Here is a 24,695-nt window from a genome sequence, read left to right as displayed (position 1 = left end):
ATAAGTGCCTAATGGAAGCCATAAAGATGTTATTCATGACATGACATCATTGCAATAATGGTATGAATTACATAATTTGTGTAAGGAACATCACCTACTGTATATAGAATCTGATTTGCATATGTGTGTGATGACCTAATGACATGTATGGCATGCCCACTTATAAATGCCTCTGAACTATATGAAGAATTCATTTCCTTATTTTTTTCAAGAAAAATTATAAGGAAATATGTAAATAGGAGAGAAATATATACAGTAATATAGAAATTACAGCAAATGTGATTAAAACACTTCTTGAAATATGATTAACAATTGATTGGTTTTATCATCCTCCTAATAAGAAGGTACAAACGTATAAAGATGATCTTTTAATAATGTAGAGATTATTGAAGTGAGCTAATGAAGTGCATTTTTATAGTCTAAGCACTGACTCAGTATAATAAATAAACTGTACCACTCCTTTGAAACTATTAAAGCAAACCATATTAATTGGTAGCATGCTAAAATAAATTAGTTCATTGAAAGTGCTAGTGAGGCCCCATAATGAGTTTCACTATTAAATCATTTTAAGGGCCAGTTGTAAGGGTAAACTGAGGTATTTTCATTTATATTCCATGACATTAGGTAATATAATCCGATATACTCTAATGGGAGACGAATTGAGATTAATGGGATTTACTTTCAGTTAAGGGGTTATAAGTTTGCATCATACTGTTTTTTAAGTGGCTTTATTTTAACTTGCATTGTACATAAAGAAGTGTCTTAATAAAGGCATTGGAAAGGACCTGAACATTAAACAACTGTGAATAAGGACAAACACGTCTTCAGGACATGCCAGTCACAATGTGAAGCAAGTCAAATAAAAATTTTATTAATAGAGGAACATAACGAATGTTTACAGATTTAATACATCAGTTTTAACACTTGCTTTTAAATAAATGTGTTCTTGGTGTATGGCACTATTTAAAGTTGTGTGTCTTTGTTTTAATTTTGGTCTTTTAGTTTCTAGTGTGTTGTCTTTTTGGCTTTGTTTTACTGCTTTTTCTTTAATTTTGCTTACCAGAGCCAAAGCCTTAGTAGAAGAACAGCGCCTTTTGTTCCTAGGGTTCAGGTAAAGGCTTAATCTGCCTGACAGAAACTAAAGTTGTTGTTTTTTTTGGTTGTTGTTGTTTTCTTGGAAAATGGATAGTAGGAAAATGTCACAGTTGGTCCGTTTTCCCATTTTAATTTTGAATGTGTTGTTTTAGACCATCTTAACAAATATCATATTGTCTTGTGTACAGCTTGAAAAATATTGCATGGATATTAGAACCCTACATTGAAATTTAAAGAGACAACTAGCTTTTAATTTTATCTATGTTTAAACAGCCATAGACATTAATATATATTAATAGTAATAATAATTTTGAAACTCTTCTGCAACTATGTACCTTGAAATAAGTAATCTGTTCTTTTGATATTTGTTCTTGTATATTAAAGTTGATGTCTCTTTAAATCATTGTTCTTTTTTTTTGCATTTTCTAAATGACATTTCCTTGAGAAGATGGGCAAATAAATTTGTCCTCATCTAAGAAATTTGTATCTGCAGGCATTATAAGATGTTAATTAAAATTGTGAAATAAAAATGATTATAATTTTTTGTTGTGAAGTTTAGTGTTGATTATATTTGCCTGTTTTATTCAAATACAAATTGTTTGCCCTTTCTCATTAGTTATTCCTTAAGATACTATAGATTAACCAGCCTGTAGATTGTATAAGAATGTCATTATGCTTATTTTGCTTTGCTGCATGCTTTCTTTTTTATTTTATTTTTTTTAACATGAAACATTACTCATTTTTATAATATTCAGTGATTTGGAATTTAGACATGATATGTATAGTTCAATTCCTAATAAATCCAGCTTAGTTGAGAAGTTTAATTCTCCAACAATAGTCCTTGAGAAATATTATATTACAAGCCACTCACTTGGAGGTTATTAAAATCAGGCTACATTTGAGCAGTATATAGCACAATATTTGAGTTGAAATTAAGAAGTTAGCATGGCATATTTTGATTATCCACAAAGACATTCATTGGATCAAAACATCATCTGATATTAATGAAAATAACAAGTTACAGGTAGTCCCTGACTTACAATTGGTCACTTAGTGACTAGTCGAAGTTCCGACAGACCTACCTAGTTGGGTACTAACAACCTGAATTTGAAGTTCTGGCAGTTGCCCCCTTCCCCCCTGTTCATGTGACTGCAACTGAGCTGCATTTTTGGCCATTTGAAGCATCCTATGGTCATGTGACTGAATGTTATGACAGTTTTGCTGAAAACCAGGATTTACTTCCAGTTTTTTGGCAGATGGCACCTATAGTGAATTCTTGGTTGTCTTGACAACCATGGCAATTTGCTTAACAACTGCTGCAAAAAAGGTCCTGAAGTTGGATCAGTCACATGACAAATCTGTTTTACAACCACCATGAGTTACAACCATGATAGGCAGATTTCATCACAGTCATAACTCGAAGACTATTTGTAATCCAATTAAAAGTGGCATGGCCAGACATAGTTACACTTTTCCATATAATGTAGGAAAGAATCAACAGTCCATGAAGAAAACTTCTACTTCATTCAAAACCATCAATTATCTTAGCGGAAGAGTGATAAACTTTTTTTTCATCCTGCATTTGGTTTTAATAATTGTAGATCAGGACATATCTATATGGTCATTTGACTTTAAACATTTTTCTATTTTTCTATCTTAGCAGAAATTTGTTGGGTATGTATAATGCTTAGGCTAGAATAGCTAATTAATTGTTTACCACTTTACATGAATTTTAAGCTATTCCAAATTTGGGAACTAAAATTTAAGATAAGATTTTAGAGGAAAAGAAATCTAGAGCTATGTAAGGGATTAAATAATATTTTCAGTGTGCAGAATGGAGTGGTAAAATGGTAACTATATATTTGAAGAAAATATCTGTAAAACCATTTTACAGATAGATGATTGTATTGTATAAAGTCCATAGAGTTCACAACTGTATTTCAATGTACAAAACATTTAATATAGCATTTAAGCACTTTGTGCTTTAAATGAAACCTTGACTCAAACATATCTATAAAATTCAGTGGCATACATAGGTTTATACTATCAGACAGCCAAATTAGAATATTCATTGCAATAATAAAATACAGTGTAGATTAAGCATTTCATTTATCTTACATTTACTTATTTTACCTAATATTTTTTTTTTTTATTTTGCCTAATTCATAATTTCTCTTTACAGATAAAGTTGTGGTATGACAAAGTTGGCCATCAATTGATAGTCACAATATTGGGAGCAAAAGATCTTCCTTCAAGAGAAGATGGGAGACCAAGGAATCCCTATGTTAAGATTTACTTTCTTCCTGACAGAAGGTACCATGAACAGAAAGCTTATATGATTAAATGTGGGAATTGTTACAAATGAATTTCTGTGAATAATAGCTAACAAAATATAACTATATGATATATAATGATACAAATCTGTTAAATATAAAAGGATTTTATCAGGGCTGATCTGTTAACAATAATGAAGGATTGCCGTATCCCTCATTTAACCCTTAAGTCAAAGGAAGGGAGTGAATGAATGAATGAATGAATAAATAAACACATAAATGAGATGCACTGATATGCTTCCTCAGATTATTGTCTTTATGGATTATTCCTGTAGTATAAATGTTTATCGGTGTGGACAGCGACTGGTTGAACAAGTTCCATTTCCAAAATCAATAATATATCATGGAACGCTGTCTTTGACCTGAAGGGGTGCTTAATGGGAAACCTTGCTGCTTTCATTCACTGCGATCAACACACGGAAGATTCCAAACTTGTTGCAAAGCAGGGAGAATCTAAGAGACTATGGTATTCTTGTCCAAAGTTCAGGACAGCTCAAATATAGTGGAAAAAAAACTATAGAAGGGACTGTAGAGGGAGGGAGGGAGGGAGGAAGGAAGGAAGGAAAGAAGGAAAGAAGGAAAAAAAGAGAAAGAGAGGCAAAAGGATTTCTATTTCCCATATCTCTTATTTCTTAAGAACAATAATACAGTTATTTTTCATAATCCTTTTATTAATTTTTAGAATTCAGTCTTACTGTACTTTCAAATGGTCATTGCCAATTTGTCCTTCTGTATTTATTTTCACCCTCAGGCCAATAAAGTGCTACTTAAATTAAAACGTAATTCTTTTTCTAAGAATTCTCACTCTGTATTACATTACAGGTGTTATATTAAATATTTTGAAATAAAATTTAAATACTACTTAAATTTAAATAGTATTTATTTAACAAAAAGTTTGCATGATGTTGAAATGTTTGTTAAATGTACCAGTTTCTCTATATTGACATTTCCCAATTTGCATTAATTGTTGCAATTACAATCATTTTAATGTTTCCATTTTGTATGTTGTTATCTTTTTGGTTAGGTTCTTGAAATAGGGGAGTCTCAAGGTAGGGTACTAGGGAATTAGGCATAATAGTTAAGCTTAGACCTTTGAACATTACTAAAAATGTTAATGGCATAATATTTTTGTCATTTACAATAATATATTCTTTAGATTATTTGCCAGACATTATTTTGACATGAACACTTTCAATACTTGCACACTTATTTTATAAAATGTTTCAATTTATCTACTAAAATCTGTCATGTCAAAAATATTGCTGATGTTTTATAACTATTTTGATTAAAATATAGTATTTTTTGTGGAGTGAAAGTTTTTAGTGAAATGAAAAAGGAAAAAAAATCTGCAGCAAATAGCATCTGAGGCCTATTGCCAATCCATTGTTAGTATTGTTTTGATAGTTGAGTTCAGCTTATTTTGGAAATATTCATGTGCTTCAAACATCTCAACCAGTGTGGTGCATAGTAGCATATCCATAGTTTTCAGAATATTTGTAGATATTTGTGTGAAGTGAGTGAACTTTTTCAGTGCATAAACTGATAGCTTGTACATTAACTACTATTCAAGGGGAGCAATTTATGAATATTCTTTATGATGCTTCCTTGACAATAATTTTCCTAAAAATATATCTCTTTGATTTTGGCTCAAAGTGCAGAACATATAAAAATAATTAAATGAGAATCATTGAGCATACTGATTTTGTTTACAATATCCTATTTGTAATAATCAGGATTTTCTACAAATATTGTGGAATAAGTAATCATCTCAGAAGTCCAATTTCAGGAATTTTACAAAAGGAATCAAACTCATCCTTCTCATTAAAAATATTATTTTTACTATTCTTTGTAATATCAACATTTTTAATATGTACTTCTTAATTACAGTGATAAAAATAAAAGAAGAACAAAAACAGTAAAAAAAACATTGGAGCCCAAGTGGAATCAAACATTCATTTATTCTCCAGTTCATCGGAGAGAATTTCGAGAGCGAATGTTGGAAATTACTCTTTGGGACCAAGCTCGTATTCGTGAGGAAGAAAGTGATTTTTTAGGAGAGGTAGTCAATGCTATTTATTGTTTACAAGGAATAAATATTTGATGTTATCCCCATAGGCACAAAGATACAGTAAAAGAACAATAATGCATCACATTTTTCCTGTTGCAATCTTTTTTATATACAGTACTTTGTAACTATTTTTGAAGCTGTTCACTTTCCATTAACTTAAGTAAATATACAAATACCACCTAGTACATATTTTATACAACAGTTAAAGCGCAAATGATGTGTTTTACTTGAACAGTTTTTATTTTATTCTCTTTTTTAGATTCTTATTGAATTAGAGACAGCATTGCTGGATGATGAGCCTCATTGGTACAAACTTCAGACTCATGATATGTCCTCATTGCCACTTCCCCATCCTTCCCCATATTTGCCACGCCGACAGCTTCATGGGGATAGCCCCACACGAAGGTTGCAAAGTAGGTTATAGAATACTATTAGTTTGTGTTCATTCCTAATGACTAATTGAAATGCTTTGTTCTGGAGTGCAAATTTATACAATAATAATATAGTATCTCTTCTGTTTTTATAAACTAATTTATATATATTGTCCACATGTTTGAGAGTCAGGAAAAGCTAATGTGGAGAATTCATTGTATTTTAAGAAATGTATTTGTTTTCTCTAGTTCTCTTTTGTTCTCTTGCCCATTTATATTATATATAGTATTACTTTCTACCATGTAGCTGTCACAATGCAATTGTGGCCTTTACAACAATTTAAAAATACAGGTAATCCTTGATTAATGACAGTAATTTCTAACTCCATTGCTAAGTGATGTGATTGTAAAACACATCACCTAACCATCAATGATAGTTCTGGCAGTTCCAGTTGTGATTATTCAGTGAATCCCAATCATTAGGTGTGGTGTCATGTAATTGCTGTTGTGACTTCCTGCTGGCTTCCCCATTGCTTGTCAGAAGTTGACAGTGAAAGTTACAAATGGTGATACATGACTTCAGGATACTGTGACTGCAGCCACTTTGAGAATGGCCATAAGTCTCCTTGTTCAGCATCATCATCCCTTCAAATAGTTGTTGAACAAATGGCTGCTAACTGAGGTACCTGTATTGGAAAAATGAATATTTATAATAAAAAAATATTTGGAGGATTCAGTCATAGATTTTGAACAAAAAAATCAAATTGTAATACACTGATTTTTTTTAAAAAAATTGAAATGATTTGAAATGATTTTTTAAAAAATATATCTATAAGATCCATGAATATAAATCTTATATAAATTTAAAAACTTCTTTTACATTATGCTTCCCTTCCCTTCACAAATATGTCTAATATGTCTTCCTTAAAATCATTAAACTTCACAAAAATTCCTTGTAACTACATGTCAACATGTATATAAAAATATGATTATGTTTGTTAAGCAGTAGATTTAAAATCCGTGAACATCATTCCAAGATCAGTTGGATTCCTTGACATTTCCTTGTGGACAGAAAAAAAAAAGAAATAGCAATAGCAATAACATTTAGACTTATATACCACTTCACAATGCTTTACAGCAGGGGTGTCAAACTGCCGGCCTGTGGGCCGGACGTGACATGTGGAAGCCATGCCCACCCCATTGCCGGCAATGGCAAAACTGGCCCGATAAGTTGCGCGATGTCACATAACGTCACAAGTTTGAAATGCCTGCTTTACAGCCTTCTCAACAATTTGGGTCCTCATTTTACTGACTTTGGAAGGATAGAAGATTGAGTCAACCTTGAGCCAGTGATATTCAAACTGCTGGCAGTCAGCAATCAGCAGAATTAGCCTGCAATACTGCCTTCTAATACTGTGCCACCATGGCTCTTAAAAGTTGTTTGTGCCTCTGTTTTATATCCAAGTCTTATCACCCATAGTCACAGTGGAATTAGGCAGCTTATACATTTAACAAACAAAAACAAATCTAAATTTAGTAGATTATGAATTATGAAATGCAGTTCATACAGGTGAGCAATTCAGTATGTGAAGAATGGAACGTGAGCCCTGTTCTCTAAACCAGACTGCCTCTATCTTTTACCCTGGAGGAATCCTTATAGTATTTTAGGTCTCAAGGAACCTTGCATAAAAATTACAAAAAAAATATATATGAAAAGTTCATAATAAAATTCACTTCTAACATACACAATTTTCATTTTATAATATTTACAACAACAGCAAAGCAGTAGGCCAGAAACTGATTATGCAACATGTAAAATTCTCCACCATTTCAAGGATCTAGCATTGTGTGATGCATAACATTAAAAAAATGTTTCTCTTTTTGTTTTCAAACATGATCTCATGCTTCTTTTAATTTTTTGCTTTCTTTTATACAATAAGTGGTTTGGGCATGTTATGCTAATGTGCTTATTTGAATAGATTCCGTATGTGGTAATATGTAATGTAACAGAACAGTAGTCCATGAGGGGTCCTTGGTGGTCTCTGAGCTTGCTTGTTTTCTTGCAGACGTTTTATTATCCAAACTCGGTAACATCATCAGTACTAGGGTAATGAAACGTCTGCAAGTAAACAAGCAAGCTCAAACAGCACCGAAGACCTCCCATGTCAACCCTGAGCTACAAATATTCACCTTTATTAGAACAGTAGTCCAGTCCAATTATTCCAGTAGTGAATAATTAGGGAATAATTCAAAATTTCCATCATAGCTTACCGTCCTAGATTTTAAAATATTTTTCTATAATATTATTGATTTTTAGTGGGGCTGAATCATAGCTTACTGTGGTATGTCAATTAGGTAAAAACTATGTTTTCCATAAATACTTTAGATCCATACAAAAGCATGAACACTTTGAATTGGGACTTGCCCTCTGGTTTAGAGGCAAGTTATGATGGCTTTAGAGCTGCCTCATTTTAAAGCTATGGCAGAAGGAATTGGAATACAAAAAGCCGATCATGAGAATTAAAGGTGCCTAATCCTCATTTGGGCATTATATGTATCTTTAAGAAATAGAACAATACTTTTAATGAACCCTCTCAAGTCTCATGTAGGTGGCAAAATCAAGAAAGAAGTAACATTGCAATAAAAAGTCTTTAATACTAGTTCATGATAAATACAGGTCCTTGGAAACAATAATAGGAATTTCCCAGGGGTTTTGTGTAGTGAGTTAAGGCAGACTCTCTTTGAAATTCATTAGTTCAGAATTTGGTACCATCACTGCAAATGATTTATTGCAGTGTGCTCTACATGGGGCTGATCTCAAAGTCCATTGGGAAGCTATAGTTGGTAGAAAATGCAGTGGTTTGCAAGCAGTAAGGGACGCTTCTTATTATACCCATGTGTCACCATTAGCTGCACTATTTTCCAGTTGGCTTCCAGTTGCAATTTAAGGTGCTGGTCATTACTTATAAACTCATAATTCATGTCTGCTCTGTCAAATAAAAATAGTGGTTACGCTTAATTATACACAACCTTTCAAATTAAGTACATTTCTGTTACATGTCAAAACCTCATATCACTTCGTTTTAACATTTTCCAGATAAAGGCTCATATTCATATAATCCAGGTAATTTAAAAGCATGCCATTTATTGCTTGTGAGTTTTTTTCTAATGTTATTGATGTGCTTCTGCTATTTGTTGTGTTCCAGTTCAGTTGCTTATATGCTCTTTTGATTTTTATTCTGTTTTCAGAAATTAGCCTTTATTCTTGCATTATTTCTAATCGTACAGTAATTGCTAGTGTTATAAATAGTTGTCTAAAAAAATAGAACTGCTTTCTAACTCTTCATTTATTGTGTTTCTATGTAAAGATAATATACTAATATTGATGTTAATATCTCGATAGTACTTTATGACAATTTGTGTTAAATTTAAAAATCATACTAATATACTAACTTTTTGCTTATAATTCCTTACTGATAGGAATTATGGATTGATTATGCCTCCCTTATTGAGTGGTATTAATCATATATTATAAGTTTATATATACACTTATAAATAATTCTCTTCCAACTAGGTTTTTTTAACTCAGTAAATAACTAATCTTATTTATAATAATCATAGCTCTACATTAACATTTTTTCTTGATAACTGTTGCAAGCTTGTTTTGAATCAGAAATTTGATTAGAAATGGATTAACTTGAACCTCTGAGATATATTGTGTTTAAATGAAATCAGCAGAACAAGTTAAAACATAGAATTGGATACTATTTCCTAAATCAATTCAGCAAATAAATACATCCAATTTGCTGTTTGTATTAAAGGATCAGATTAAATCAACCTTCCTTTAAGGCCCTAAATGGCTTTGGACCTGGTTTTGTGAGGGACCACTTTCTCTTCTTTCAACTGCTTGTTTATCCAGGTTAAATTTCATGTCCTGGCTTCAGCAGAAAGACAAACATTCATGCAAGCATAGTGTGTATGATTATGTAGGAGGCTTGAGAAGGTACTCAGGCCAAGCATATAGTGGAGAAAAGGTTCAGTAGAAGAAGTATTGATGGGAAGTGAGGTAGAGTACATATACTGATGGTTGGAACAGTGCAATTCTGGCAAGACTTGTGGATGCATCAGGGACTGGGCACACACTGGGTTTGATTGCAGAAGCAGTGGGGGGAAGATGAAGTAGAAGCACAAGGAGAGTATGGGTATGGGCATGCGGGAGTATGTGTGGAATACAAAAGAAGAGTGATGTTAGAAAAGGCAAATGAGGAATGTGTATTTGGTACTTACTGGTGTCTGAGGAGAAGATGTAAAATTGGACCATTTAGTCTGTAATCTAAAAAAACACACAATGTTTTGGAAGAATCATGAGACAAGCCAGAGACTTGGTCAGGAACCTGCTGAGGTTGAGAATAGGAGTCAGAAACAAGAAAGCACAAAACATGGGAACAGGAAGGCAAATGCTGAAGTTGCTTCCAGCAATGAAAGGCAGTCCCTGCACAGTTTAAATCCTTACCCATTGATCACACAGTTGAAGCTTTTCTTGCTCAGTATTGGCAATGATAAGATTTTTCCCCCCACTTATTAGTTTTTAATAATAAAGGTTACCACTGAAGTTCTTTCTCTTCTGATTTTTTAGTGAGCTCTTTCACAACCAAAAGAATGAGCACATAATTCTGAGAAAATACTGAGGACAATTTGAAGAGTCAAATATTGCCTTCTCTTTAATCTCTGTTGCTCATATATAAAGATCCCTACTCTTTCACGACAGAATACAGAATAACAAAGTTGGAAGGGACCTCGGAGATCTTCTAGTCCAACCCCCCTCTCTCCCACTTAAATGGAACTCTATACCAGGGGTGTCAAACTGCCGGCCCACAGGCCAAATGCGTCATGAGGAAGCCGCACCCACCCCATTGCCGGCAATGGCAAAACAGTGCCAATACGTTGCATAATGTCACGTGATGTCATAAGTTTGACATGTCTGTCTTATACCATTCTAGACAAAGGGCTATCCAATCTCTTCTTAAACACCTTGCCAAGAAATCTGCAGGGACTTGTTCAAAGGACAAAAAAAGCTTTAAATGCTAGGTTAAGAAGAAATACAATTAGAGTTAACCATAAGTGTCAAAGGAGAGATCAGTAGACTGCGATAAAAGAGAGCAAAGAAAATTTGCATCATAGATAAAAGGAGGAAAATAAATATATCAGGGTTATTCCTATTTCCTCAGTTATGATTGAGCATATATGATCTTGTATAACTATATGTTTTTAAAAAGTATTTTCATATCATATATGCAATCCCAATGAGGATTGTGTTTTCTGTTTCTGAACAGTAAAGCTCTTTTACTGTTGACAAGTCAATTATATTTGGTTCGTTGCAAATATTAGGACATCTCTTGTGTACAAGCAGATAAAATGGTAAGCCAGAGCCAAATATATATTTTTTCTTATGGGGCTGGCTTTTTAGGTGCAGCAATTGACTTAGAAGATGTTTTTATTAACTTATTTCAATATGTGTTATACTAACCAAATTAATACTTTAAATATTATTTTTCTCTGTATATTCACAAAATGGATGTCTGCAAAATTAATAATCTCTACTATACTGTTACTAGTAAAGTTTAATAAATATGTCAATCCTTTACTGTAATAGCTATGATCAATCCTATAATTATTTGTTTGTTTTTGCAGGATCCAAAAGAATAAGTGATAGTGAAATCTCAGACTATGATTGCGATGATGGAATAGGAGTAGTGTCAGGTAAAACATTTATAGATATATTTTTAAAATTCTGAAACATTTTTCATGATGAATTCAGCCCCTCTTTCTTCCACAGTTATGTCTGAATGAAAATTTGCCATGCTTGTTTCTGCCATGTTTTAAAATAATTTGGTTGCTATTTTATTTATCCGGAAGGATTTGTTTTCCAAAACATAAGTGATGCAACTACTTTGGAAAGTAATTTGGCCTCTGGTGTGAATTTCCCTATCTTTTGGAATGGGCCAGGGTTAAGTTCCCTCTTTAGGTCACTGAGTGCTTAAGCAGGTATAGTTGATAGGGGAATTGAATCCCCTAGATATTGGGATAGGTTCTTAGGGTTTTTTGGGTATAGGGGATGAATCAGTGCAAGTTTGAGTATGTATACCCTGGCCTTGGAGATGGGAATAATGGATGGAAGTGGAATGGCTAAAGAGTTGAGAGGGAAGGCAAGAACATTCCTACAACAATGGGCAGAGGAAGGTTGGCAGGTATGAAGGCATGGTTGCATTTAGGGTCATTGGTCCACTGCTTGAAAACAACCCCATTGTTCAGCCATCAACCTAATTCCTGGTTATCAAAGCCTTAGTGGCCTTGGGTTCTGGCTGTTCTGACTGCTGATTAATACTACCTTATATACTAGCTTCCTTACTAATTTTTATAATACAGTTGGCTGCTAGATAAGTAGTAGTATAATAGTGACAAATGGCTGTCCTATTTTTCTTCTTATTTGTAATCTATGTTACATTGATTTCCAAATATGGGAGAACAGACTGAAATATATTCAGAGATCTTAAAATACTTAAAAATCGTTTAGAATAAGGAGTTTTCTCAGTATTAATTGGTAGACATTAATCAGCTACAAGGATATCTATAGGGCTGATGTAAGAATACTCAGTTTATCTTTCAAACAAAGCTGCTCAGATGTACTCAGTTGGATTTCAACTGATTTGGTCCAGTTGAGATTTTGGACCATGGCCTTGTGGAGTGATCTGGCTTGAGTTTGAGTTTGTAACACCTATTGACATGGGCAGAGTCCTTCAGATTATGAACATGGCCATTTGTTTATTAGATCCAGTTTCCTTTTGGATTGTTAAGGCTTCCTGGGAGGTGATCTGGTATTGGGTCCATATGATGGTGTCCGTGTTTTTGACAGAGAGAGTATGTTTCTTTAACCTTTAAAGGAGATAATAGCGCATTCCTTCCTAAAAAAAATCAGTTGTTGGATTCAATGATTCTGGAATATTTCCTTCCAAGGTCTAATCTTCCCTTTTGGGGGTAGGTAATTGAAAAGATATTGAGAAATAGCTCCAGAGATCCTGCAGGAAATGGATTATCTGGACCTATTTCAGCCACATTTCAAGCCAGGATACAATATAGAAACAGCTCATGGGTACATTCTTTCAATATTCTACCTGTCTGGCTATAAAATGGTTTTTGAAGGCCTTGCATGGTAGGCCATAAACGAAAGCATTGTAAGCAAATAGCAATAGCACAAAAGACAAAACACAAAAGAGAATCAATTCAGCATACAGTGAAAAGACAGCTGGTGGCACTGGCAACTCCCCTCCAAACTAATTTGTTAACATCTTCTGAAATCTGTCAGGGCAAGCAATTAAGGTTCAATTGCCAGAGTTGTGGAAAGCTTGATCTTATCAAACAGATATGCAAGGCAGTCAGTGAGAACATTACAGTGAATGATAGAATGCAGTAGCACTCATTTGATATTGGATATAATCCATAATTATAAAACAAAACACAAAAGGGACATTTTTATGCCAGAAATTTTACATTTGTTTAAATCTCAGAAAATGCAGGTTTGAATGAGATCGAAAATCATTATTTGTTTTTTCCATTGAAACAATTGAGCAATAAAGTGTTGAAACAACAATTTAAAATTATCAACCATCAGGTTTGCTTATGCTAAAGAGGTCATACATGCACGAATGTATGTTAAGAAAACTTGAACATCTGGTACTGGTTATTGGGAAAAAAAGTCATTCATAGCAAAAAATCTTGCTTATTCATGGGCTGGAGGAAAAGGGGGAAAAGCATTTCCATAAACTTGGTTGGAAATGATTCAAGAGAAGTATAATTTAAGTCTAGAAAGTAGGTCTACTGCTAATGAATTGATCTACCTCTTTGTCATTTATTTGTCATTTATTTGCACTTGTTTGTTAGTATTAATCAGTATAAGTAATTCTCTTAATTCATACATTAGAAACTTTTTTTGATACTAGAAGATCTCCAGGAATGATGCCTCAAGAAAAAACAAACACCTTTCAGAAAGAAATATATTCTGTGCTACAACTAATTCACCAAACAATTGTTGAATGCAAAAAGGACATAAAAAGAAATCATAATGAGACTAAAAACAATTTAGACAATATAAATGAACAAATCTTCAAATTAAATCTACAACTAGAAAGTTCACAGATAACGACTATAAAGTATGAACAAATAAACCAGAAATCAGAAGAAGAAATAGAGGAAATGGATTTAGAGATGGAAGAGATAAAACAAGGGAAATATAAACAACTATATACAAACAAAATACTGCAAGACTTAGCTATAATAATGAAAATGCAAAAGAACCTTTACCCCTTAGGTCTGCAAAATATATCTGATGGCAAGGAAGAAGATTTTAAAAAATGGAATATAAAGCTGTTAGGGGAAATGTCACAACTTGAGAGACAGGGAATGAAAAGAGAAGTGGAGGGAGAAAGGAATTGGGAGTTGCTTAAGGAATATAAATGTGAGGAATTCCCCCTCCAAAAAATACCCTACCTAAATTGTCTTTCTCATGCCAAGCAATTTTTACAAAAATAGAAAGAAAATTCCTAGACGATCTAATTGCCCTGGCTTGGAAAGATATTTGGCAAAGAAAGAAAGCAAAAGCCAGATTTAAAAACAGAAGATCTGACCTTTTAGAGGGGGCATTATATGTTTAAATACTTGTTTGAATAAGATTAAAAGAATGGATGGCCCTTAGATATAATTAGACTTTTATAATGAAAGATATGATTTAGAACTAAGACAGCATTTTTTTTCTTTTTTTTGATATGGGAAATGTGAAGATAAGAGGAGGATTTATATGAGTAAAACTTTTAGCTATATAAATGTAATTAATATTGAGAAAATCATAACTGAAAGATATTTCAAATAGTGATGGGAAATCAAACCTTAACAAGAGCATGAAAAACAGGGTATTGATTAATGAATTGACATTATTGATTTGTGAATTGATATTATTGTTATTTGTATATTAGTAAAATATGATGAAGATGCTTATATTTAACTTTGTATACATTAACAGTACCAAAAATTTAACTGTGTAATGAAGGGAAAATGGAAAAAATATGGAGAAGAAAGGAGGATCAGGGAAAAAATACTGGATTGGGTAGTATTGAACAGATTTATATTGAAGAAGTCAATGTTAAATATTTGAACCCAGACACTTCATTGCTCCAAGACCAATTCATTTCTTGCTAACTAATATTTCCCTACTACCTACCTTATCACTAGTAAGTACGGTCAGCTGTTGGATAAGTGGCATTATACAGTAGTGAGAAATGGCTGTCCAATTTTTTTTGCTCTTATTTTTTAATTTGCATTTTCAAAAGTAAAAAATGGGAGGAACTGATCAGACAGAAATGCACTTAGAGATTTTCTTTAATTAAAATATTTAAAAACCATTTAGGATAAAGAGTTTTCTCAGTATTAATTGGTAGGTATTAACTTTGTAATTTATTTGCTGTAAATAACCACCTAATTTGTGTTCTGTTTTTATGTGAAACTATCTCATTATGTTTTCAAGAACATTGTCAGGCTACTATTATTTCTTAGTGAGAAAAATATATATTCCAGATGTTAAATATTTCCTGGTGTAAACTACATTTACTCCCATAAATTGTGGACAGGACAGCACTATAATGATTAGTGTTTTTAAGCGAAACAGTTATCTTTTCAATGCTAAAATAGATCTTTCTTTTCATAAATGAAATTTCCACTTATAGAAATCTTGCCTCATGGGCAAATTATTGAAAACAATGATACAATGAATTGTACCATTGTACAGTTGTACAGTGTTAGGTACAACTATATCAAAGTCCTGCCTTGGGCATAAAAGCTAGCTAGGAGGGTTAGTCATTCTCAGCTCAGCTCAGCTCACCTCACAGAGTTATTGTGGGGGGGAATAAAAGCAGGAAGCAGTATTAAGTATGTTCGCTGCCCTGAGTTATTTATAAAACAATAAAGTCAGTATAAAAATAAAATAAATAAGCTGCATGCTTTGTGATCTGCTTAAAATTCATAAGGGTACTTCCATGCCACAATAATTTAGGCCAATGTTTCTCAACATCAAAGGCCTTAAGATGTTCTGCTTCATGTTGGCTGGGGAATTCTGGGAGATGAAGTCTACACATCTTAAAGTTGCTGAGGTTGAGAAATACTGATTTAGGCACGCACAATATTTGCAGTTTCTCTCTAGGTTATAAATGGCATAGCAGTTCTGGTTCCTAAGCTCGAGAATCCATGTCACATTCCGTAGATCAGACAGTTCTCCTTTGCTTAGTGCCATATGATGACAATGCATGTTTTTCACGGGGACTGTGTGGTTATAATACCTTAATTATTTCTTCCTCTTGCTGCAGTTTGAATTTGGAAATTGAATGATTGAAATTTAGGGGGAAAAAGTAATAGAACCAAATATAATAGCAGTGCTATTGGATGAGACATTTTAAAAGTAATAAAATCTGCATACATTCATTGATGCATTTCATTTGTAATTGAAATGTCAAACATATGTCATTAACCTGCACCATAACAAGCTATGACAAATTATTTTTCCTTTACCCATATCTTTTTAACAATATTGTAATCAATTATTTCTCATTTGGGACTTTTGAAGTGCAAATGATACTTCTCTTAGCTATAAGACTGTACACTAAATGCAAATGCAGTCTTCTTTCTGTTTCCTCCCTCCCTCCCTCCATGCCTCATTTTTTCAAGATTAAATGCTAAATTCCAAAATTTCCCTCAAAATTGATTTTCCAGGTTTGAATCTCATGGTAGGAAAAGAGACTTAGGAGAAGCAACAAGGACTAGAGGAGAGTGTCTTTCGGCATTTTTCTGTTGCAAGTTACCCCCAATCCATCTGTCATTCCACTGATTGTCAGCATTGATTTGGCTGACTGATAGGCAGGCATCATCTTTTGCCCTTGCTACTCCATATTCGTTGCTCTCGAAGCTGTGCCTATCTGGCACATGCCAGATAAAAGGAGTGTACCAAATCTTTGGTCAATGGTATAGCTCAAAATCCAAGAATCTGGGCCATCTTCTAAATATAATATATATTGTGACTACCCTGCAAATAATCTTGGTGCTTCTTTTGTTTTAGATGTATAAAGTTATGTTTTTCCAGTTTCAGCTTTTTTTATACATTATGTCATGATTTTTTGATGTCCTCCCTTGTGTTTTTATAATCTTACTTGTAATAAAATCGGCAGATTATATAGGCTTGTTGACAAACACCCCCAGTTTCCAGGTTTTTAATTAAGATACGGTAGACTCCGTTAAAGTACTTCCCTTGGGAAGCAATGAAAAGGCATAATGAACACATTATATATAAGTAGCTTATTCTGAATTAGCACTTTCTAGATGAGAGACAGCTTTATTTAAAATATCATTCCATTTTATATACTATTCATTTTATTAATCTTTATGTTTTTAACTTGTTCAGTAAAGGGTTTCTCCCTCATATAATTGAAGAATTTTTGTTTAATTTTGTTGCTTACAGCTGTGTACCTATGGAGAAATTATATTAATAAGAATAAGTAGGGCATTATCTTTTTTTGAAACATCCCTAAGGAAGGCTTACACCAGCAGTCAGTCTTTTCTCCCCCACCAAGCTGTATTATCTTTAGAAATTACAATGAAAATTTTGTGATGGCAGGAAATTTTCTGTGACATTACATCTAAAGAACTAAGGAAATCAGTTTTTATGAAAGAGATTAAAGTTGTTTGGGACCAAGACTACACAAAAATACTTGCTGTAGGATCTATTAATAATGTTGAGATTGATAAACTTAGTAGGAAGAGGGCCCAAGCAAAAGAATATCTGAAAAATAAGAAGATATGATTCAGATTTCAGAAAACTTCAAAAAGATTGTTCCCCCCCAAAGGAATAAGAAATAAAAGTATGCATTCCATTAAGTGTTAATAAATGTTACATAATTTATTTTTGGGGGAAAAATAATTTTGCATACAGACCTGTCTGGGATCTGTGATGTCATCAAGCATTAGATATTGTGTGTTCTTTCTATATCTATTTGGGAAAGAAATAAAACAGTAAGGAAATCTATTTCAGTTTTGGGGTTTCCAAAATTATTAGCTGGCCTTTGTGGAAAATGAATGGCTTCATTAGATGGTTTTTTGGCCCTATTAGACAAAGGCTATTTTTATGAATTTCTGCGATTTGATGTGAGCAATTTGAAGAAGATATAAATAATTTTCTACTGTCTATACTACTTAAAAAAATATATAAAAAATAAGTCTTTCAGCTCCACTTTTTTTTTGTAGATTACAGACATAATGGAAGAGATCTTCAAAGTTCAACATTATCAGTGCCAGAACAAGTGATGTCATCCAATCATTGCTCTCGATCAGGCTCTCCTCAACGTGGTGACAGTATAGGAAGAACTAGATCATGGTCTCCCAGTGTTCCTCCATTACAAAGGTAAATTGTAGTTGAAACTTGTAAGGGAAGCCTGGTGTTTTCTTCAATATAAAATTCACCGTGATAAAACATGACTTTATAACAATAAAAAAAATGAAAGAGGGAAAATATCAAACTATTTCTTTACTTAAAACTAATACTTTTGTTTATGATGATCTATTTTATTATATATGTCAGTGTTTAGTTTATTTTTTTGGTCATTTCAGTCACTATAGTCACCCAGTTCAAGCTAGGCTGCATTAACAGAGGGATAGAATCAAGATCACGTGAAGTATTAATACCACTTTACAATGCCTTGGTAAGGCCACACTTGGAATACTGCATCCAGTTTTGGTCACCACGATGTAAAAAAGATGTTGAGATTCTAGAAAGAGTACAGAGAAGAGCAACAAAGATGATTAGGGGACTGGAGGCTAAAACATATAAGGAACGATTGCTGGAATTGGGTATGTCTAGTTTAACAAAGAGAAGGACGAGGGGGGACATGATAACAGTGTTCCAATATCTCAGGGACTGCCACAAAGAAGAGGGAGTCAAGCTATTTTCCAAAGCGCCTGAAGGCAGGACAAGAAGCAATGGATGGAAACTAACCAAAGAAAGAAGCAACCTAGAACTAAGGAGAAACTTCCTGACAGTTAGAACAATTAATCAGTGGAACAACCTGCCTCCAGAAGCAGTGAATGCTCCAACACTGGAAGTTTTTAAGAAGAAACTGGACAGCCATTTGTCTGAAATGGTATAGGGTTACCTGCCTGAGCAGTGGGTTGGACTTGATGACCTCCAAGGTCCCTTCCAACTTTATTATTATTATTGTTATTGTTATTGTTATTGTTATTGTTGTTGTTATTATTGTTATTATTATTATTATTATTATTATTATTATTATTATTATTATATGATTCTGGGCCGCTTACAATTTTAAAATTATAAAACAATTGTAAAATTATAAAGCAAAAAATATTAAAACACTAAAAATATCCACAAAATAAATGATGTAAAATAGTAATATATAACATTTGTTAATTATTCATTGATGAATTTATATAATGATAAATAAATTAGATAATGAATATTTACATACACAAAGATTATGTTATAACAGAATGACTAAAATATTTTTTTATATTAGTATAATCTATCACCGTTCAGATGAATTATATTTCCAGTAGCTGGTAATCTCCCAGTTGAGTGTAGTATGATATTCTACTTTTTAAAATTTTGTTTAATATGGAAAGCTGTAAATACGAAAGAAAATGTTCTGCACACAGGCAAGGAACACTGAGGTGAGCAAAGTATACAATGATCTTGTTAGAACTGTGGTACTGATAGTAATTACCATTATTTTAAACAATCATTTTTCTTCTGCTCACCATTTTTTCTTGGGAGATTTTAACTTATTTATTTATTTTTAGTATGAACATTTCATGTTGAAATATCTGTGATTCTATGCTACAGTGGCAATCTCTACATAGTACTCTTGTTCTATGAGATGGGTTCTACCTGTTTAAAATCACAGATATTGATTATAGTAAAGGATTTCCAATAAATAAATAAATATGTAAGCCAGAAAATATTTTGTGAGGTTCTCGCATATTTTGATCTATACATATTATAGATAATCTTGTTCTCTTGGTAACAAAATAGTCAGGCTCACATTAATAATTAGTCAGTGGTGCACTATTTTACTGAGACTTGTAAATTTATGTGGACAATGTGAAATGAGTAAATTTTAGTAAAAGCATACAAAAGCCATGTTAACATCAGAAAATATCTCAAGAAAATGATTAAACTACTTATTCATATATTATTTATATTCATTATTTTATTCAAGGTTGTTCGATAACAGCTTAGGGTTAAAATCCACACAAAAGTGCTACCTAATTAGAAATTTGTGTCTATACATATGTGTCATGAGAGAGGAAGCCCTGTCTCTTTCAGTTTTTGGCAAGTAGATGAAAGCCCTACAATCTAAAAATCGGTTATGTTCATATCTTCCAAACAATGGTAAACAGGCTCTTCTAACTCTTTTAACTCTATAGTTGTGCAATTAATTTACAAAAAAATATTCAGTGAAGCCATTATAGATATCACTTCTGATGTAATTTTTTTCAACAGTTGTGCCCTGGATACTATATGGAACATAAGCAAGAAATATCAAACTACTGAAGAAAACAAGTGCATGGGGATAGGAAGACTAAGTGGAGAATATCAGAATTATAGTCCACTTTAACCTCTAATTGGGGAAAATAATAGTAAACATTAGTCAGCCTTACACATTAGGAATTGCCCAAGAAGAAATGATGATGCAGCCATCTTGCTGAGGTTCAGTTGTTTAGATGTTTGTAATGAGAAAAGGCAGGTTATATATGTTTATATTTGTGTGTATGTTTGTGTTGTCAAAGACACCACTCTGTTCAAAAAGGTCTGGCCAAGGCTGTTTGACATCCCTGAACTTGAACCATTTTATTAAATATGGGAGGAGTAAAGCATAGAGAAGAGATACTTCCTGTCCTATAAGATTTCTTCCTCTGCCCTAACATTTAGTTACAGACTACTATCTTTCCTCTAATGCCCTTTAAGGGACAATTAACACATATTTTAAGTCTCCATTACCTTAGTCATAAAATTATGACTATTTTTTTTAGACTTCTCCCTATGTGGTAACAAAAAGCAGTAGAGAAATCCAAAAGTTGTGAATGATTGTAACTGATCTACATTGTTTTGGTTGATCTCTCTCTCTCCCATCCCTCAAGAACCTGTTGCCATTCAAGAAAATACAGTAACAAAGATAAGCATCCCTGGAAAAACAGGAATTCAGTAGCAATATTATCAACTGATAAAAATTTAACATTTAAGGTTTTTTTCCAACTGACAAAAAATTAAAAATATAAATTGTATTAGTCAGAAAAGGTCTTACCATCCTCTTGATTTTTACTGCCATTGAGTTAATGTAGGCCTCCTATAATATCCATGAAAAAATATCCCTTCCTATAGTGTGTGGAAGTTTCAATTGTTTATGAAAAGTACATACTTCTTTTAAAAATGTAAAAGTTCCTTTTAAATATCAATCACCAAATTTTCTAAAGGAAGGATCATCATGCCAAGAGTTAAATATTGTTTTTTAAAAAAATATGAAGGAAAATACTTAAATGATATTTTATAATATTCAATATATCACCATTTAAAAGTTGGTGCATTTGTACGTCTGGTACCTTTATTAATTAGAGAATTAATGTACATTCCCTTTTACACTTCTCTGATTATAGAGTGAATTCTCTAATTTAAGAACTAAATTTAAGAACTAAATTAGAATTAATGTGAATTACCAAGAAAGTTCATCAAGATACCTATTTAACTAGAATTTGTTTCAATAAGTACTGGTTATTTTGCATGAATAATTTTAAATTACATGCTTACTTTGTAGTGGGTAGATTATTTGGAATTTCATTTTATTTCCAAATAAGATTGGTCAGTTGTTGGGCAATAGAGTTGTATATAACAGCACAACGATTGTAGGCCATGGCAAAAGCAAATCTAAATATTCAGGAAACAACTTTTTAATCTTTTGGGAGGCATTAGAATCTGGCTTATTTTTTTCAAATTTCTCTCATCAATTAAGAGGCTATGGAATTTCCATTTTACAATTATCTGATTGCAAAGATTATACGATGCTAAAGCATTTTCCAAAAGGCTGTATCACATGCCAGAATTTAAATAATGAGCAGGTATTAATGACCAGAAAAAACTGTTAGGGTGAAGAATGCAACAGACGACATTTGATTAATAAAGAACATTTTAGAGATTAGCAAAGGGATTTTCTCATTTCCCCCTCTATAACATTGATGGTTTTGTTTCTTCAAGGAATGTGGAACATGGGTCTCGAGGGACCCGATCTACTCCTGCACATTACAATACCATGAATCGAATGGATAGACATCGAATAATGGATGACCACAACTGTCCAGACAGAGAGAGGTAGATATTCTGAAGTAACAGAGTAAACAATGGAAAAAGAGTCTATAGACAGAGTCAATTCTGCTCTCTGGTTTATAAAATTAGGGTAGAGATAAAGGAACTGTTCCTGTTTTTGAAATTATTATTTTGTTACAGGCATTGTGTTGTATATTATGTATTCATATTATGCATTTTTCCTGTCAGAAAAACTAGAAGGCAGTAAGTATCTTTTAACTTGAAAACTTAAGGCTTTGTTCTATGAGGTTTTTATTTTATTTTGACTATTAATTTTATTTTGAATAATAATTCATTTAAGGTAAATAATAATTAGTCTGTTAAGGTCTTTAGAAATAGGAATATATAATAATTTAGCAATATAATTTAATATTTATATATCAAATACCTGGAAAGCTTCATGATACATTCTATACTTGATTTTAGCATTAATTGCCTATGTATAAGTAGATTTAAACAATATATACTTATCCTGTATCTTTTAGGGAGCATTTCTCTCTGGATAGAAAATATATATAGTGCAGCTGTTGATTTTCAGAGTATAGGACTTCATCTTACAGACTGGACTTAATGCAAAAGGATCTCTGTTAAATATAATATTTCTTATAAATACATATAAATGTATTTATTTTAATTAATTTTTCCATGGTTTGATCTGTATATTTGAATTAGAGATGGGAGCAGAATCAATGTTGGTAATTTTCTCTCCCACGACTATGGCAAAACGTGCATTTCTTACCACTGAAAATCTGTTGCTTCTGTGGCTTTGATGGGGGGGGAAGAACCAGATGAATAGTGCATCTGGTTTTGGGCACCACGATGTAAAAAAGATGGATGTTGAGATTCTAGAAAGAGTACAGAGAAGAGCAACAAAGAAGATTAGGGGACTGGAAGCTAAAACATATAAGGAACAGTTGCTGGAATTTGGTATATCTAGTTTAATGAAGAGAAGGACTAGGAGTGACATGAGGGCAGTGTTCCAATATCTCAGGGGTTGACACAAAGAAGAGGGAGTCAAGCTATTCTCCAAAGCACCTGAAGGCAGGACAAGACGCAATGGATGGAAAGTAATCAAAGAGAGAAGCAACCTAGAACTAAGGAGAAATTTCCTAGAAATTTCTGTTAGAACAATTAATCAGTGGAACAACCTGCCTCCAGAAGCTGTGAAAGTTTTTAAGAAGAGACTGGACAACCATTTGTCTGAAATGGTATAGGGTTTCCTGCCTGAGCAGGGGGTTGGACTAGAAAACCTCCAAGGTCCCTTCCAACTTTATATCATCATCATCATCATCATCATCATCATCATCATCATCATCATCATCATCATCTTCTTCTTCTTCTTCTTCTTCTTCTTCTTCTTCTTCTTCTTCTTCTTCTTCTTCTTATTATTATTATTATTATTATTATTATTATTATCATCATCATCATCATCATTACTATTACTATTACTATTACTATTACTATTACTATTACTATTACTATTATTATATCACCCTAATCAGAATCAGGTGGGTTTCCTGTTTGGGTGCCTTCATACATATGTTCACACTCACCGGTCCAGGATTCTTGATCTATCAATGCTCTGCCAGTACTTCAGCCAAGTCCTGTGTTCTTAAGTAAGGCATAGTATCTGGAATGTTAATTTAAGATCCACTTCTGCTTCCTTTGTGCATGACTTGCCCTAAAAGATGGCATTGCCCACTCACTGAATAAGTTGATCCAGACATTTCAATTAACATGTTAAGGTGCCAGTAGATTCCAACATTATTTTATATATCTCTGTTTTCATGCCTCTCCTTATCAAATCTCCAGCTTCAGAATATGCTCAGATGTGGCACTATTTTTCATATAGATAGATTCATATAACTATATTGGATGCTTCATTCTCAGTTCCATTCCTAATAAGTCATCCAAATGAATTGTCCTAGTAATTCTCTTCTAAATATTAATTTGATCTTTTTATAGCTGTCCCATATTGCTTAACATTTTCATTGAACTAGCCACAATAAGTCCATGATCAATTTCTTTAAATTAGCCATTGCAGCTTAGATTTGTTTGTCCCAATGTGTACACTTTGTATTTTATTATTTTATTTGTGATTTTGAGCCCACTTTGGAGCTATTATTATTATTTTACTTTCTTGAACAATTGTTAACAATTACTAATTATCATTGGCAATTATGGGCAGATTGTTATTTAACAAATAGCACAAAGTCCAACATCAGTCCTATCCAGTCCTATACTTTGCACATCTTTCCAGTATAAAAATTGTCATTTATTCCTCCTCTTAGTTCCTGTTCTTGAACTAGATGCTAATTTCTGAAACCAGGTTCATTCTCTCCAGAACATGGATAACAGGGCTTTTT

General features: G+C 32.8%; 1 protein-coding gene across 30 annotated transcripts in view; it reads left to right on the top strand.

Annotated features, from left to right (window-relative positions):
• Positions 1-24,695, top strand: part of RIMS2 (regulating synaptic membrane exocytosis 2) — a 255,960-nt gene that overhangs the window by 131,125 nt on the left and 100,140 nt on the right. For 22 of the 30 annotated variants that reach the window (XM_029285266.1, XM_029285256.1, XM_029285271.1 and 19 more), the window contains 7 exons: positions 3,278-3,408; positions 5,316-5,487; positions 5,756-5,909; positions 11,559-11,627; positions 18,204-18,360; positions 22,083-22,085; positions 22,222-22,335. In XM_029285266.1, the coding sequence (XP_029141099.1) occupies positions 3,278-3,408; positions 5,316-5,487; positions 5,756-5,909; positions 11,559-11,627; positions 18,204-18,360; positions 22,083-22,085; positions 22,222-22,335 (800 nt within the window). Of the gene's footprint in view, positions 1-1,063; positions 1,112-3,277; positions 3,409-5,315; positions 5,488-5,755; positions 5,910-8,964; positions 8,992-11,558; positions 11,628-18,203; positions 18,361-22,082; positions 22,086-22,221; positions 22,336-24,695 lie in introns of all 30 variants that reach the window. The other 8 variants (XM_015821976.1, XM_029285296.1, XM_029285287.1 and 5 more) reach the window with 4 other exon arrangements.

This window comes from Protobothrops mucrosquamatus, unplaced genomic scaffold (assembly GCF_001527695.2).
Source record: "Protobothrops mucrosquamatus isolate PMUCROS unplaced genomic scaffold, P.Mucros_1.0 scaffold_168, whole genome shotgun sequence".
Classification (NCBI taxonomy): domain Eukaryota; kingdom Metazoa; phylum Chordata; class Lepidosauria; order Squamata; family Viperidae; genus Protobothrops; species Protobothrops mucrosquamatus.
Note: the sequence above shows the minus strand (reverse complement) of the source record. Positions and strands in the feature narration are given on the sequence as shown.